Genomic DNA, 18,199 nt, shown 5'->3' with positions numbered 1-18,199 from the left:
GAATAATTCCATTATACCATGCGTTTTACTTAGAACTTAGTTTCATATACAACTACTATCGAACGGTAAAAATATAATTTTTTAATACGGTTGAGGTGTTGGATTTGGTTGCCAACTAGACTGTGGTGCAGGTTCAGGCTGTTGTATAACAGGAGCTTGTTCTTCTGGTTCAGGGTCTTTAGGTATAATACCAACGAACTGACCTACTCTTTTACCAATATTTTTGACACCGTTCCATACTCCTCTTCCGACAGATTTTATTCCATTCCATATACCTCTTCCAACTCTTCTGAAGAAGTTTCCAATACTACTGAAGAAACCCATTTTACTATATGTAAAAATCTAATGTCCGCCTAGTCTCTTACGTTTCCTGTTGAGTTCCATAGCATTCTTTAACTGGAGCTCATACATTCTGTTTCTCCTCTGGTAGAAAACATATTCTGGGTCAACTCCTGTGTTCGCGTCATCTGCATAAAGTTGTTTATATCCCACTTCAGGGTTTGTATAAAACTCTTTCCATCTCATATTTGCATACCATGGTGGCAAACCTAACGCAGCGTCATTTGACATGGCAGTTTGCATTTGTACATCTGTTGGCACTTGACCATAGTTTGCCATTGCAGTTTGTATTCTAACTTCATTTGGAATATTCTCTGGGTTTGGTTGTCCAGGTTGCTGTGCATTCGCTAAGTTCTGTGCGTCCATTTAATATTAGATAAAAATATCTCTTACGAGTACATATGCTGAACATTTGCAGACATTGGTTCATCTTCATATTCTCTATATCTTTCTGCCACGTCAAATAAATAAATGACACAATGGAAAAAACCTAAAACAAGTAGTCCTATTTCAAACCACATTTACTTACTAGTAAAATTTCTTTGTTATGACACTTTCTCCGGTTTATAGGACCTCTCTCATATTCTATCTTGTCATATCTAAACTCATAGTCATGTATGTCCTCTAACCATCTCATAACGGTTTCCAAACCACTTTTATCGGATGTAAAGTAAAAGCATGGATGGTTATGTATAACGTCTAAAGTTTCTAAAGAGTCTCTCAAAGTCCAGTCTACTTGGTATTGAAAATCCCATGTGTTATAGAACGGCGGGTCCACTATAAAGAAAATATTTTCCTTGTCTTTATATTTTTCATACAACTCTGTCCAATGACATCTCACAAACTCTATACCCTCAATATATTTTTCTATGTCCTCTTTGAAAACATTTGTATAGTTAAGATATAAAACTTTTGACATAAGTGTTTCAATGTCATGAACTCTTATAGCACCACTATATAATAGTCTAGCAGATATACTATCCCAGTCTATATATTCTGCTTTTTTCAAAACCTCTCTCACAATATTTTTCTTATCTAATGGTATACGTTCCATCTTACCTATAGGTATCTTTTCTTTTAACTCTTCAATATATTGTTTGTGTCTGGTATATGTTTGAGACGGTCCATATAGTTGTCGAAGTCATTGCATATAATCTTTGAGTCTGGGAATATTGTATGGCACAAATGGGATATATAGAAACTTCCACCGAACAAATCTACAAATGTTAGACCATTCGGTAGTTTCTTAAGTTCTCTCAATAGAATATCTTTACATTTACTCTTATTTCCAAAGAACGGTAACGGTGGTTTTGTAAAATTCATTTATATATAATAATAAAAATGTTTTTTTCCTGAAAAGTGACAGAAAAGTGACAAAACATGAAAACATATATAATTTGTGAAAAGCGACACATTATATAATGTTTTCGACCCAGAAGAAGGCTTCTCAAAGTATACTTCCTTGGAACGCCTGTAACTTTTCCTGTAGCGACGATAGACCCTTACTTGTCCGGACAAAGTTATACTAAACATCTTCAGGGCTAGAGGGCACGAAGTGCCTGGAGGCCCCACACACCTGACCTGTTTGTCTCATAAAAATGCTAGAATTACACTTTTTATTATCATATTAGATTTTCGACTTAAAACTATTGAAATACATTATATTACATTTCAAATCTATAACTACATACAAACACTCAGGTTGGAAAAACATAGACTCTTTTGATCTTTTATAATTATATAATTTTTTATTTTCTTATATTATCTTATTTACTTCACATAATATATAACTCCATAGTATATGTAATTAAATTTTAACCTTGATTTTATTACAAATTCTGTTATCATGAATATGCGCAATCAAAACATATTAATATAGAGTTTTGAACTAATTCAATATTGTGTAATGGATCAAAACAACAAATTATATAAAATATTACAGATTTACATTGTAAATCAATATAATCAAATTATATAATCTTATATAAAAAACAAAGATCCTTCATCTGCTTAGATCTAATAACTTCAAGGTATACCCTGATTAATTGCATACATAGAATTTAACAAAAACAAATATTTCATATTCCTGGAGGTCTATCGTCATGATCGGAACGATTTTCGGGAAAAACATCAAAAGACGATTATTTTTCGGGAAAAACGTTTCTTCCCAATATTTGTCACAAACATTAGATTATTAAAATATATGTTGGATATCCCTTAGTATGAGACTTCATGACTCTTGTTGTCTAACGTGAGCTTTGGATTGCAAGCTCTGTGGTTAACGAACATAAATTAATTGTAAAGTTTTCAAAAATTTTCATCGTTTCTATCAGCATCTATTTTTCCTTTAAAATAATATATTTGTATGAATACAATATTTAGTAATTTTTTTATTTCCCATAATTTCATTCAAAATTTCAGAAAAAATTAATTTCTATTCAATATTATTTCAGCTTCAAAACACTTCATTCTTATAGATGTTGATTCACTAAAGTGTGATTCTATTTATATGAGGTAGGGGCATGAGGCTCGGCAAGTCTTATTGCTTTTTACCTCAATTTAGGTATTAAATAATTATAATGATTCATAGTGGCCGCTGCTGACTGGCCATCAGCAGTCCCCTGGCCAAGATTAATATAATTATTTAATACTTATCCAGTTTTACATCAATAACAACAAAGCTAATCAATCATCATTCAGAAATGCGGGAAATTACTACTAATATTAAAGATTGATAGACATTAGGCTGGCCACCTTCTGTCTAATATCTTTACGAATAAAAATAATACTTTTTAAAACAAATTATTTAATAAATTTTATTAAAAAACAAAATCAAATATCAAATTGATCATCATTCAACTTGATGAAGAAGCGGCATGCTACATATTCTTCTTTGCATGATTCGTTCATTGAATTTCTTGTCTTTCGCAATTCAGATATTACACGTTCTACATCTGCTTCACTGCACGAAAGTGACATCATCCTTTTTCCAATTGGTCTTATTGCTTTTAGTTGCTTTATGCCATTCATGTACCAAAACTTGCCATCATTTTGAGCAAGATGATGACCATTTATAAGATGGGAATCATCTTGCTCTATGAAGAAATCGTAAGCATCACTCAATTCCTTGGCTCTATCGTCTTTATTGATCGTTGGATCAACTGTTGATTCGGCAATTGCTCTTTGTCTGAGGATTGTTATCATGAATGTGTATAGATCTTTTATCTCTTCATCTACAACATCCCAGACCAAGGAATTCCTCGAACCATCGGCATTTGTTTCGGCTGCATGATCGTCGTTAAGCATTTGTTCCTCTTCTGCTTGCTGGATCTCTTCATCATGCTCGGCTACCTCGTCAACACGTTCTGTTCGTTCTTCTTCAAGGATTTCGCCGAGTTTCTCAAATGTGATCTCGCGATTGATGATCCTCAGGGAAGGAATCGTTGGGACTTGCACATCTTTCAACTGCATTATAGGTGGATAGCTTGTCTTTCCTCCAAAACCCTTCTTGTCTCTGATGATCTTCCTTGCTAACGGTGTAAAGCCGAAAGCAAACCGAAGCAAATCAATTCTACCATATTCTTTCATATCATTTTTGAATATTGTAGTGATTGATCGGAGAATCTCTTCACCATCTGGCGTTAATCTTCCTGCCATTTCATCCAACATCCCTTGGCACTGTTGTATCATCAGGAATGCATAAGCACCCATGGACTTGTTGGATTCCAGCCATAATTGAAGTTGCTTTAATGGCTTGAATATCATTAAAGCATCTTTAAAGAGTGGAGGAATTCCATCACGTGTCCATTGTAACTGTTCACGTGTAGCTCTGGAAAGGGATAGTGGAAGATCTCCACTTCTTAAAGCAGTATTAATTGTTTCCAGATTATCAAAGATGAAAAACAGAGTATCATATATGTATAGCCAGCGAGTTTCCGGGATTGATGGAACCCTGATCTTGTATCTCGCTCTCATATCGTGATTCTTAAAGATAATGATAATCTGGTGAACTCTATTCATCAGTTCATTCAACAATGGACATTGCTTACGTGCGTGGACAATAGCATTGTTCAAGACGTGGTTAAGGCAACGAATGTACACAGTTTGTAAGCCAGGGAAAAGGGCTCCTTCTGGCCTCCAGTGGCAGAGTCCTTTAACCTGGGCTGGCAAACCATCTCCGACTACTCCAGCTACGTAGTTTTTATTAACCTTAAGAGAATCAAACCACGTATGGTAGTTCTCGTATGTCCAATTAGGAGATATAAAAATTGCTCACATTTGCTCACATTTTGGCACTTTTTTGTACGTTTGTCAAAAAATTGTGAGGAAGATCTCACAAAAATAGTCAAAATGTGAGCAAATTTTGAGAAGTGCTCACATTTTGACATACGATTATTTTCATACGTTTTTTTGATGAATTCTAATAAAACTTCATTACCACTTTCAGAACGAAGCGTAACTTTTCAGCACGTAACGCTCTATCATGTGTAGTGACATATTATTCAAAAAAACTCAGATTGCTTATCTTATAATAACAATTTCATTAGAAAAAATGCACGATTTCACGCTAAAACTTTGAAGCAATTCTTAAATTCGGATAAAAAATCGATATGTATTACACTTTAAACTTCAAAAAATGGTTCAAAATTTAGACTTAGTTTATCTTAACAATATAGCAGATTTTAAGCCGAACAAGTAGGAGTAATAGAAATAGCTCTTGAAAATAATTACAATTAGTAATATGTAAGTCAAAGTTCGAGTATTCTAATAAATAAACGTTCCGGATTTTCTTTACTACAAGAATCAATACTTAATATATAGAAGCAACAGTAAAAACTTATTAGAGATTCAAAAAGAAAGTTGACTAAAGAGAATCTTTTTATATAAGTAATTTTATTTTTTTGAAATACGAGATCGAATAAACATGTATTTTATTTTATTACTATAATAATACGTTTTTACATAGTAAGAAAGTTTAGAGACTGAAATGAAATTAAAAATTGAGAAAAAAATAAAGCTTTTCTATAAAAATTCATATTAATATATAGTATAATGATATTACAATTTATTGATCAAATAAAAAGAATATTTGTTGAATAATTTCTGTTCAAATTAAAAGTTCTTCAACTTACGGTAAATCTATCTGCCTTAAAAAGTATTACGATATTATGCAAAGTCAATTTTCTCCAAAAAAATATTTGAAGATGATACTTTAAGTATACCAAAAATACAAGAATTTTGAGAGAACTCAATGAATTTTTGTGAAGGTGGAGTTAAATTGAGAAGATTTTTGGTCAGAGAAAAACAAAAATTACTATCTGATAAAATGGTATTAAAATGAAAAAAGTTTAAACAAAGGAAATGAAGAATTTATATTATATTAGAATTTAAAGAGTAAATATAAAAGATTGAAAGAAAGAATAATAATAGGATTCTTGAATGCAACATTTGGAATGATGTTTCCAGTTGTAGATGTGTTAAGCAAAGAGAGATAATGATAGTTTCTTGAGTTTTGAGTTAAGCTTGTTGTAGATGAGAGAGAAATTTTGACGAGACTGAGGAACTTCATTTGGAATGATGTTTCCAGTTGTAGATGTGTTAAGCAAAGAGAGATAATGATAGTTTCTTGAGTTTTTGCAATTAACCATCCTCAATGACTATTGTTTTAATATAATTTTTAAATTTTTTAAAACTGACATTTTAGTTGTATATTTTTTCTAACAAAGGTACATTCACTAGGCGATAACAGTAAAATGGGATGAAAATATGATAAATAGCATCCCTATATAGTGCTAAACAATATTTATACGGGCCAAAAAAATTGGCTAGAGATTTGGCGAGTTATAAAACTTAGAAAATTGAGAGGGATTTTTATTTTTGAATTTTTTTGGAAAGTTAAAATTGCGATTAAAAATCGATTTCCAGGAGAACTAAGCATCTCATCATATATTTAAATCGATAAAAATATTAAATAATAGTTGAATAGTATAACAACGTGAAATTATGGCTGAATCTACAGAAAAAATGAACATATTTGACATTTTTGAAAATTCATACGTTAGATGGTGACAGACTCATAAACTATACTTTAGCTAAGATTGATATATGGTTTCAACAACACATGGTTAAAATTGTAAAAATATTTTAGATTTCAAAAAGATATATATGGTAATATAATGGAACAAAGTCAACAAATAGCATGTTAAATATGTTATAATTAACTTTTTATTAGATCCAATAGTAGATATCGAATGGTTTCCAGCTTTATGGTTAAATATTTTCTTTTCGAGCTTCTCTTTAACTGTTGTATTAAGGTTGTAAATTTTTGATGCTAGAAACTATGGAATCTTCTTTGCTGCTGCATTTTTCTTGAGAGTTCTTGCAATTTCGAATAGATCTGCGCATTGTATGAAATTGAGGCTTTAAAATATCTTGAAAACAGAATAGGACTGCTTTTCCAAAGGAATGCTTACTTGTAAATCAGAGAGTTTCAAAATTGAGAGCAAGATTATCATCATAACTTTCGATTTTGCTGCGAAAAAGGAAGACAAGTAATTAACAAATCATTTACTGTTGTTCATAAAAGAAGAAAACTTTGATAACAACTAATGATGATAAAATCAAGCTATCTTTTAATATTTTAAATTGATAAGACATTCAAAATATTTGAATGGTTTAAAATATTTTCTTTTAATTTCTATAAGATATTATCATGATTATATAATAAAATTTAAATTTTTATTCAAAAAGGCAATATTTCAAACTTTTAATTTCAAAAATCTTAATTCTGCAATAAGTGTATTTAATTGTAGCAAATTTAATGATCCTTCGTCATGCTTAGCAATTTGGAACTCATAAATTAATGATTTCTTCAAGTAAAATTCTGCATTATTTCAAAAGTCAATAATTCTCTAGTAACTTTTCTTCAAACCCTAACCATTATATTATATGTATAATGGAGAATAATTGCAAAGAAAGATAGCCGAATTTACTGGGTAGTTCTTGTGATGCGAAATAATTGCAAATTAACACATAGTTTTAACAGCATCAATCTCTTTTTGCTCTCATTTAAATGCATTCGCACACTTTAATTTTGAAATATAAGAGTTTTGGAAATTATCAAATTTATCTGCTCAAATACTATAGATCTTCATAAGTGTTAATAGAATCACCAGCCTTACATATAGTGTTTAATATAATGATGCACATCATACTGGGATTTATTCCTTATTCATCTAGTTATTATAAGATTTACAACCCCATGAAAATTTAAAATTTTGTCAAAAATAGTGAATGTACCTTTTTTCTAACACAACTATCAATAAATTGTAATATCATTATACTATATATTAATATGAATTTTTATAGAAAAGCTTTATTTTTTTCTCAATTTTTAATTTCATTTCAGTCTCTAAACTTTCTTACTATGTAAAAACGTATTATTATAGTAATAAAATAAAATACATGTTTATTCGATCTCGTATTTCAAAAAAATAAAATTACTTATATAAAAAGATTCTCTTTAGTCAACTTTCTTTTTGAATCTCTAATAAGTTTTTACTGTTGCTTCTATATATTAAGTATTGATTCTTGTAGTAAAGAAAATCCGGAACGTTTATTTATTAGAATACTCGAACTTTGACTTACATATTACTAATTGTAATTATTTTCAAGAGCTATTTCTATTACTCCTACTTGTTCGGCTTAAAATCTGCTATATTGTTAAGATAAACTAAGTCTAAATTTTGAACCATTTTTTGAAGTTTAAAGTGTAATACATATCGATTTTTTATCCGAATTTAAGAATTGCTTCAAAGTTTTAGCGTGAAATCGTGCATTTTTTCTAATGAAATTGTTATTATAAGATAAGCAATCTGAGTTTTTTTGAATAATATGTCACTACACATGATAGAGCGTTACGTGCTGAAAAGTTACGCTTCGTTCTGAAAGTGGTAATGAAGTTTTATTAGAATTCATCAAAAAAACGTATGAAAATAATCGTATGTCAAAATGTGAGCACTTCTCAAAATTTGCTCACATTTTGACTATTTTTGTGAGATCTTCCTCACAATTTTTTGACAAACGTACAAAAAAAGTGCCAAAATGTGAGCAAATGTGAGCAATTTTTATATCTCCCAATTAGTCGAAATTGTTGTGTCGAAGAATTGGTGGCGATCTGTTTTGCCTTGATTGCACACACAAGAGAATAGACCATGACGGCTGCCGTGTGTTCCGCAGTCCAGGGAAATTGAGAAGATGCGGAATTCCTCGCAGAACTTTAGGCCCCGAGGGGAGTCTGTTTTGCCTAAAGTAATCAATGCCTCTCTGACACCGCGCCGTGTGAACTCAATGTCTGGGATTGTAAAGTTGATGCCTTGTTCGCGATTGACTTTATTTTTAAGCCACTTGGCGAAGCTCTCTAGGAAGCTTTTAAATGCTGGCTTCATTGTGGCATAAAGGCTTATATCTAGGCTCGCAATAAGCCTGGCAATGATCTCTTCTAACGAAGGATCATTACCAGAGCCAACTGCTTGCGGAGTATTCTCAACTTGGTGCTCAGCAGGAACGTAGTTGGGCATTGTGAGTAAAAATTTGCACTTATGATCTTTAAAATCATTTTTCCTGCTTTTTTTAATGCATCGCACGAACTGCCCTTGAACTAATGTTTCACTACATTCGGCACAGTATGTAAAGAGACTTCCTTTGTCTGATTGATTAGGCTCATTCTCATAATAGCCGATCGTAGTGAAACATTTTTTCCACACTTTGTTTCCAATGTTTCAGGAGTTGGTGGATATTTCGTCTTCTTAAATGGAATCCACTCATCATATACATGAGGATCCCATGCAGTCATAATAAAAATAAAGCTTTTTGAATATATTCAATTTTTAAATGATATTTTCACGGGTTAAATATAAAATAAAGAATAAGATGTAAATTATTAAAATATTTAATTTTAAATTTTGAACCCGTGATAAATATTTTTTTGCATTGTTATTAATAATGAAAAATAAAGCTTATTTCAATGAAAATTGTTCTGCAAATTTATTTCACTTTTGACCTCACTTTTTCCGTAATTCAATTTTTTACTTTTAATATTTTAGATCTTCATAATATCATTTGAAAAATTAACCATATAAAAAAATCAAGTTATCAATTCACTTTTTCCGTAATTCAAAAATCAAAATATAAATAATATATCTTTTTATCAAATATTATTATTATATTCTATGAAAAATGAGGTCCGGAAATTTTGCGGATTCCCGTAACTCAATTTTACGAAAAAGTGCAGTAAACTATTCAAAATACGGGAAAATTGGTGTAAACTAATGATTTTACGGTAAAATCACGGAAAGTCCCGGAAGAATATATGTGCCTATATGAAATTATACAAAAATGAATCAAACGCATTTTAAAAGATTGTTCTTGTATTATAAATGCTATTCGCAGATTTATTAGTTGAAGAAAATTACCAAATTTTTGCCGATTTACAAAAAATGATTTACAAAGCATATTTTTATAAGGCTTAAAAACTCTTTAAAATGTGACCGGTGACGGAAATCCATGGTAACCAACCGCGGTTCCCGTTTGGAATGCCATAATGCATAGTAATTTATTACTTTGTATTTACATTAATTTCAGAAACAGTGTTGACATATATGCAATTTAAAATCGATGTCATTTATACTTAATAAGAATATATCCAATCGTTCTATTCTTTCAAAATATAAAGCTCTACAATGGAAATTGTATACCTTAAAATTTAATAATCTGCCACGATACTTTGAACGATGAAAATCGTAAGCCACTGCAATAAGATTAATCCTCAATTGTTGTATATATTGATATCTTACTCTCATAAAAATCTGCAAGACCGTTTTCGCGAAAAAGTCATTTTACATACGTGCGTTACTTAGTTAGGCGATTGTTTTAACCTCAACCATAAAAATAATGCAAAATACTGAAAGTCTAGATATGATTAATAGACTCTAAATATTGCTGCTGCGCTTAAAACAAGATTTAACAAATTTGTCGATATTCACTCAACAAATTGAAATTTCATCAATAAAGCAAAAACAAAATGAGTTACAAACGGGAACATGACGAATTTATCTACTAAAAACAAATTTATAACTAATATACAGCAAAAATTCTCGATTAATCCCCGAATTGCAACAAATAACTTGAAGATGTTGTTTTACGTTGCTTACAAAAGCAAACTACATAAAGTTTTTGAAATAGAACCTTTTAAATACGCTCAAATAAAAATATATTCTAATACCTTTTCTCTTTTTTTAAATAAATATATTCTCATTCATTCCCTAAAACAAACCATTATATGAATAACATGAAATATGTCATTAAAAATAAATTATCATAATAATCCAAAATATTCATATGAGATATGGGGAAAAAAGACAAATTTTTATGGCAGTCCAAACGGGAACCGCGGTTGGTTACCATGGATTTCCGTCACCGGTCACATTTTAAAGAGTTTTTAAGCCTTATAAAAATATGCTTTGTAAATCATTTTTTGTAAATCGGCAAAAATTTGGTAATTTTCTTCAACTAATAAATCTGCGAATAGCATTTATAATACAAGAACAATCTTTTAAAATGCGTTTGATTCATTTTTGTATAATTTCATATAGGCACATATATTCTTCCGGGACTTTCCGTGATTTTACCGTAAAATCATTAGTTTACACCAATTTTCCCGTATTTTGAATAGTTTACTGCACTTTTTCCGTAAAATTGAGTTACGGGAATCCGCAAAATTTCCGGACCTCATTTTTCATAGAATATAATAATAATATTTGATAAAAAGATATATTATTTATATTTTTGATTTTTGAATTACGGAAAAAGTGAATTGATAACTTGATTTTTTTATATGGTTAATTTTTCAAATGATATTATGAAGATCTAAAATATTAAAAGTAAAAAATTGAATTACGGAAAAAGTGAGGTCAAAAGTGAAATAAATTTGCAGAACAATTTTCATTGAAATAAGCTTTATTTTTCATTATTAATAACAATGCAAAAAAATATTTATCACGGGTTCAAAATTTAAAATTAAATATTTTAATAATTTACATCTTATTCTTTATTTTATATTTAACCCGTGAAAATATCATTTAAAAATTGAATATATTCAAAAAGCTTTATTTTTATTATGACTGCATGGGATCCTCATGTATATGATGAGTGGATTCCATTTAAGAAGACGAAATATCCACCAACTCCTGAAACATTGGAAACAAAGTGTGGAAAAAATGTTTCACTACGATCGGCTATTATGAGAATGAGCCTAATCAATCAGACAAAGGAAGGCTCTTTACATACTGTGCCGAATGTAGTGAAACATTAGTTCAAGGGCAGTTCGTGCGATGCATTAAAAAAAGCAGGAAAAATGATTTTAAAGATCATAAGTGCAAATTTTTACTCCCAATGCCCAACTACGTTCCTGCTGAGCACCAAGTTGAGAATACTCAGCAAGCAGTTGGCTCTGGTAATGATCCTTCGTTAGAAGAGATCATTGCCAGGCTTATTGCGAGCCTAGATATAAGCCTTTATGCCACAATGAAGCCAGCATTTAAAAGCTTCCTAGAGAGCTTCGCCAAATGGCTTAAAAATAAAGTCAATCGCGAACAGGGCATCAACTTTACAATCCCAGACATTGAGTTCACACGGCGCGGTGTCAGAGAGGCATTGATTACTTTAGGCAAAACAGACTCCTCTCGGGGCCTAAAGTTCTGCGAGGAATTCCGCATCTTCTCAATTTCCCTGGACTGCGGAACACACGGCAGCCGTCATGGTCTATTCTCTTGTGTGTGCAATCCAGGCAAAACAGATCGCCACCAATTCTTCGACACAACAATTTCGACTAATTGGACATACGAGGACTACCATACGTGGTTTGATTCTCTTAAGGTTAATAAAAACCACGTAGCTGGAGTAGTCGGAGATGGTTTGCCAGCCCAGGTTAAAGGACTCTGCCACTGGAGGCCAGAAGGAGCCCTTTTCCCTGGCTTACAAACCGTGTACATTCGTTGCCTTAACCACGTCTTGAACAATGCTATTGTCCACGCACGTAAGCAATGTCCATTGTTGAATGAACTGATGAATAGAGTTCACCAGATTATCATTATCTTTAAGAATCACGATATGAGAGCGAGATACAAGATCAGGGTTCCATCAATCCCGGAAACTCGCTGGCTCTACATATATGATACTCTGTTTTTCATCTTTGATAATCTGGAAACAATTAATACTGCTTTAAGAAGTGGAGATCTTCCACTATCCCTTTCCAGAGCTACACGTGAACAGTTACAATGGACACGTGATGGAATTCCTCCACTCTTTAAAGATGCTTTAATGATATTCAAGCCATTAAAGCAACTTCAATTATGGCTGGAATCCAACAAGTCCATGGGTGCTTATGCATTCCTGATGATACAACAGTGCCAAGGGATGTTGGATGAAATGGCAGGAAGATTAACGCCAGATGGTGAAGAGATTCTCCGATCAATCACTACAATATTCAAAAATGATATGAAAGAATATGGTAGAATTGATTTGCTTCGGTTTGCTTTCGGCTTTACACCGTTAGCAAGGAAGATCATCAGAGACAAGAAGGGTTTTGGAGGAAAGACAAGCTATCCACCTATAATGCAGTTGAAAGATGTGCAAGTCCCAACGATTCCTTCCCTGAGGATCATCAATCGCGAGATCACATTTGAGAAACTCGGTGAAATCCTTGAAGAAGAACGAACAGAACGTGTTGACGAGGTAGCCGAGCATGATGAAGAGATCCAGCAAGCAGAAGAGGAACAAATGCTTAACGACGATCATGCAGCCGAAACAAATGCCGATGGTTCGAGGAATTCCTTGGTCTGGGATGTTGTAGATGAAGAGATAAAAGATCTATACACATTCATGATAAAATCCTCAGACAAAGAGCAATTGCCGAATCAACAGTTGATCCAACGATCAATAAAGACGATAGAGCCAAGGAATTGATTGATGCTTACGATTTCTTCATAGAGCAAGATGATCCCCATCTTATAAATGGTCATCATCTTGCTCAAAATGATGGCAAGTTTTGGTACATGAATGGCATAAAGCAACTAAAAGCAATAAGACCAATTGGAAAAAGGATGATGTCACTTTCGTGCAGTGAAGCAGATGTAGAACGGGTAATATCTGAATTGCGAAAGACAAGAAATTCAATGAACGAATCATGCAAAGAAGAATATGTAGCATGCCGCTTCTTCATCAAGTTGAATGATGATCAATTTGATATTTGATTTTGTTTTTTAATAAAATTTATTAAATAATTTGTTTTAAAAAGTATTATTTTTATTCGTAAAGATATTAGACAGAAGGTGGCCAGCCTAATGTCTATCAATCTTTAATATTAGTAGTAATTTCCCGCATTTCTGAATGATGATTGATTAGCTTTGTTGTTATTGATGTAAAACTGGATAAGTATTAAATAATTATATTAATCTTGGCCAGGGGACTGCTGATGGCCAGTCAGCAGCGGCCACTATGAATCATTATAATTATTTAATACCTAAATTGAGGTAAAAAGCAATAAGACTTGCCGAGCCTCATGCCCCTACCTCATATAAATAGAATCACACTTTAGTGAATCAACATCTATAAGAATGAAGTGTTTTGAGTTAGTACACCTATCTTGGGTACGGAGGCACTGCGCGCCTCCTTACCCATTATATGTGAATTTGACACTTTACGAAACCGTTAACGTATATTTTACAACACAAACGACAACACTAACTTAACCTTAAATATTTACAAAGCCGCCAACCATTTCACCTCACTAACGAACTCACTAATGAAAAAATAAACGTTCTCATAAATTTCTTCTATATCTTCATCGTCAATGTTAACTCTATTGTAGTCATACTTGAAGTCATAAAGTTTCTCAAGTTTTGAAATGCATAGTCTTGTTAACTTACCTTCATCATCATAAGTTTTTATAAAACTACCATGACAATCTTTATACACAGTCAATGTATAATCTACTGGTCTAGGATGAAGTGTAAAGAACATGTTATACTCAGGAAGGAAGAATAAATGTTTAAATGTATGTTTGTTATATTTTTCGATTTGTATGAGTTGCTTTTGTTCTGTCATTTATATAAAAATAAAATAAAACATTTATATCACCACCCTCACACGTATGAAAACATAGCACAAAAATATATTTAGGTGAAGTGGTGAGATCTCACCTCTTTTTTCACCTGTTTTTTCACCCTGTTGAATTCATTGCTTTATAACTCTCTTCCTTTCTCCAACTCTTCTAACTTCTTCTTAAGTTCAGCAATGTTGTCCTCATGAAGTTTAATCTTTCTCAAAATTCCTTCTTTATCTAATGGTTGCTTTATCTTTCTAAACTGAACTCTACCATCCTTCATAGTATGAATGTAAAAACCTTCTGGAATAGTTCCTGATTTAATGTATTCTACCAAAAACTTTTGTTTCATTGCTTCAGTGACTTTATTTGTCATTTCAATCAAATAAAAATTTTAATATTAAATAAAAAATAACGTTATTTTTTCAGTAAGGAAACGTAGGAGTTTTACGATTTATTTGAGGAGTAGGTTCTGGTTTAAATGTTGGAGTCGGTTTAGGAGTTGACTTTTGAATAGGAGTTTGTACTTCCATAGGTTCAGGAGTCATTGAAGGTTTTGCTTGTGAAGGCGTTGGTTTTGGCGAAGGTGTTGGAGTTTGTTTAACTTCAGCTACTTCAGTATTATTTACAACATTTGCTTTATTTCTTTTCAACATCATAACTGCTCCTGCTGTAGCTAGCAAACCTAGTGGGAGACCATATTTATATAAGGACTTGACCAAATGCTATTTTTGACAGGAGCTGGTGGAACACCTAACCTTGGTGAGACTGCTCTTTGCCATTGTGCAGCTCGTAAGAAATATTCAATAGGTGCTCCATAATCGTTTGGTAAAGTTTGTTTCATAGATGGTGAAGGTTCACGAGAGCTTGATGAAGAACTCATTTATAAGCTTTAAAAATAAACGTTCATCCTTTATTCCTCACTGTCGTCCGTAGCTAAGTTATAGTCATCTAATCTTATTATGGGATGCCATTAGCACGCACCTGAATGGCAAAGCAACAATCCCTCATAAATCCAATAAGTGGCTTTGGTACATTTTCAGTTGCTAGTTCAATAGGTCCTTTAACAGACAATTTGTATGTTATTGGAGCAGTAGATGTTTGACCTTGCTGGAAGCAAAAGTCCACTTCTGTTGGAAAACCACATAAGAAATGTGTGTTGTCATAGCTATCCCATTTATGTTCCACACTACCATCATCCACCAATGACCTCATAACATCTTCATTAAATCCTATCATATCATTGTTTGTATTGCAAGCGTTCGCAACCATTTCATAAAATACAGGTCCATATGATTTTTCAGGTTCTGCAGGCATATTTCCATAAGCTCCCATGGAAAGCTGAAGATATTTAAACTTAGGGTTCTCAAAATTAACATAATAGTTGTCTTTCTTTCTAAATAGTGCCCAAATACTTTTAACATTAATAGGCGTATAAGCTGCTGTAAATGTTGCACTTGAACTATCTGTATTCTTTGAGAATGAACCGTCCATAGGAATCCAATCCATAACTTTAACAGGAAAACATAAAGCCTCGTTTGTATAATGTTCTACAAGTTCTGTATAAATGTTAGGGTCTAAAGAGAATGACTTTGGATGAATGAAACATTCATTAAAATCCATCTTTGTTCGAAATAGTTGCTGGGTTACAGTTGTAATAGTAACTGTTCCACTAGCTTCTACTGCCTTCGTTATCATAGTGAATGGTTCATTCCATGGAACAAATTTATTTGTCGGTGGATTTGAATCTGAAGCAAATGCAACTTTAAGAGTTGGATTGAAAGCAATGATATCATTTACAGATATAGATGTGCATTGTAAGGCGTCGCTACTGAACTTTACTTTAAGCTGAATGTTTCCTGCAAAAGCTGGAATAAATCGAATAGCTTCTAATGGAAGGAATCTTCTAACAGGAATTCTTAAACGAAGCTTAAAATCAAATGATTTTCCTGCTGTAATTGGACCACTAACAATTTGTCCTGTTCTGCATGTTCCCGAATGACTCCATACATCTTCATGTCGAGTCTTTGAGAAAACATCTACTTTCTTTATTTGTTCGGTAGTTTGTGAGTTTGAAGTTATATATGCTTCTTCTCTTGCGTTGTCTTGAGAATATACGATACGACCATTTGCAAGGATTTGATATCCAGCAACTGCATAGAAAGCGTCATCGAAACCAATCCAAAATCCTGGTGGGTTTGTTTTATTGGAACCTGAACCAATTTCTTTATCTACAATAAATTGACCTTCCATTTTATACGTAATGAATGTATTGTAAAGGTCCAACATATTTTCACCAGGAGGTGAGAGATTGAATGTTACCCATGTGTTATCTTTAGCAGTTCCAGGTTGTGATGGAATCTTTGCGTCAGAATATTTTCTATTAGTGTCACCAATTTGAACTGCATTGTCTATGATATCGAAATATGAGCGAATCTGATGAATATGCTCTGCTGGAGTAAATTCGTTTAGCTGTTCGTTCTGCATGTATTTACTTCAGATAAAAATATCTATTTACTTCATTATTCTCACTCTTCTTCTTGGCATTCGTGGTGGAAGTTGTTTCTTGACATTTTCAATGAACTGTACATTCTCTTTTGTCTCAACTTCTTTCACTGGTGGGTCAGGGTTCTTTGACTCGGTTTGTTTTTCAATGAAATTCACGAACTTTGCAATAAGCTCTTGGTTCGTTATTGAAAGTACATCTGGCTTCTTTTCTTCTGGTTCTATGGTGCTCAGTTTGAACAGAAGGTTTTATATGGGCTTCGTGGACTTCACCCTTGCCATGCACCTTAATGTTGTCGCTTTCTGCATTCGCTAATGGAACCTTTCTTTTTCTTACGTATATTTTACCATCTTTACTCTGACTTACGTAATAGAAAGGATGTTGTATTCCTCTTGCGTCATTTAATATAATAGACTCTCGCTCTGATTTTGACAAGCTCATTTTACATCGGTTAAAGTTTTAATTTTGTTTTTTATCTGCAGTCAAATGACTCAGACAAGCCCTACGGACAAGACCCAAGGGGTCATAGATGTTGAAGCATTGAAGAAAGAAATTCGTGAGCAAATTTTATCCGAACTGAAGGAACAAAAACAAGAACAAAAGCCAGAGAGACCAAAGAGAAAACTTAGTGAAAAACAACTTGCTGCATTAGCTGCTGGAAGACAAAAGAACCCACGTTTGCTGGCGAAGAAAGCTAGAGAAGAAGCTGAAGCAAAAGCAAAGAAAGAGTAAATGGTTTATTTTTATCCGAATTAAATGTATAGACAAATACCTTTATCTGTTGCGTTCAGTAGTGAAAACCCTGACGTCAAAATAAAGGGGAACAGAGTAACGTTTAAGTTTCCAACAGACTGGATTGTGAACATAAATGAAGAGAAGTACATTGGCATAACATCTATGTATATAACACGTGCTTTCAGAAAGGTTGACTTTATACTTCAAGTCGAGATAGAAAATGACGAACAGTCTTTAAGCGCCCAAAACATTCACATATACAAATACTTTAAAGACGATACAACGTTGAAGACTGTATGATTCATTTACGAAAATTTCAAAAAAGTTTAACATTGAAGTACAAACTTTACAGCCTTTACGTGAGTTTCTTGCACAACTGAAAGAAGAAGGTGTAGAAAATTATAGACTTTCATTACGATTTTAATAAAATGAAGATGGAACACATGACTGTCAATTCA

The 18,199-nt window shown here is 32.5% G+C and overlaps 5 protein-coding genes and 2 pseudogenes across 7 annotated transcripts, besides 2 other annotated features; 2 read left to right on the top strand and 5 right to left on the bottom strand.

The window, feature by feature from the left end:
- Window positions 1–116: 116 nt before the first annotated feature.
- On the bottom strand, window positions 117–324 carry TVAGG3_0587170 (uncharacterized protein; the record flags this gene model as incomplete). The annotated part of the gene is made up of 1 exon (XM_051239361.1): window positions 117–324. A coding segment is annotated over one exon (208 nt), but the record flags the coding sequence as incomplete, so codon positions are not given.
- Window positions 325–342: 18 nt separating this feature from the next.
- TVAGG3_0587160 (uncharacterized protein) lies at window positions 343–705 on the bottom strand (the record flags this gene model as incomplete). The annotated part of the gene is made up of 1 exon (XM_051239360.1): window positions 343–705. One exon carries the CDS (start codon window positions 703–705, stop codon window positions 343–345), a length of 363 nt encoding a protein of 120 aa, XP_051097184.1.
- A 2,466-nt stretch (window positions 706–3,171) lies between these two features.
- TVAGG3_0587150 (ribonuclease H-like family) lies at window positions 3,172–4,509 on the bottom strand (the record flags this gene model as incomplete). The annotated part of the gene is made up of 1 exon (XM_051239359.1): window positions 3,172–4,509. One exon carries the CDS (start codon window positions 4,507–4,509, stop codon window positions 3,172–3,174), a length of 1,338 nt encoding a protein of 445 aa, XP_051097183.1.
- Window positions 4,510–4,595: 86 nt separating this feature from the next.
- Window positions 4,596–8,474: a mobile genetic element.
- A 4,033-nt stretch (window positions 8,475–12,507) lies between these two features.
- On the top strand, window positions 12,508–13,362 carry TVAGG3_0587130 (ribonuclease H-like family; the record flags this gene model as incomplete). The annotated part of the gene is made up of 1 exon (XM_051239358.1): window positions 12,508–13,362. The coding sequence occupies one exon, from the start codon at window positions 12,508–12,510 to the stop codon at window positions 13,360–13,362; it is 855 nt and encodes a 284-aa protein (XP_051097182.1).
- A 679-nt stretch (window positions 13,363–14,041) lies between these two features.
- Window positions 14,042–18,199: part of a mobile genetic element that runs on past the window's edge.
- TVAGG3_0587120 lies at window positions 14,926–15,311 on the bottom strand (annotated as a pseudogene). The gene has a single exon. A coding segment is annotated over exon 1 (386 nt).
- TVAGG3_0587110 lies at window positions 15,414–16,987 on the bottom strand (annotated as a pseudogene). The gene has a single exon. A coding segment is annotated over exon 1 (1,574 nt).
- On the top strand, window positions 17,493–17,738 carry TVAGG3_0587100 (uncharacterized protein; the record flags this gene model as incomplete). The annotated part of the gene is made up of 1 exon (XM_051239357.1): window positions 17,493–17,738. One exon carries the CDS (start codon window positions 17,493–17,495, stop codon window positions 17,736–17,738), a length of 246 nt encoding a protein of 81 aa, XP_051097181.1.

This window comes from Trichomonas vaginalis, chromosome II, assembly GCF_026262505.1.
Source record: "Trichomonas vaginalis G3 chromosome II, whole genome shotgun sequence".
Lineage (NCBI taxonomy): Eukaryota > Parabasalia > Trichomonadida > Trichomonadidae > Trichomonas > Trichomonas vaginalis.
Note: the sequence above shows the minus strand (reverse complement) of the source record. Positions and strands in the feature narration are given on the sequence as shown.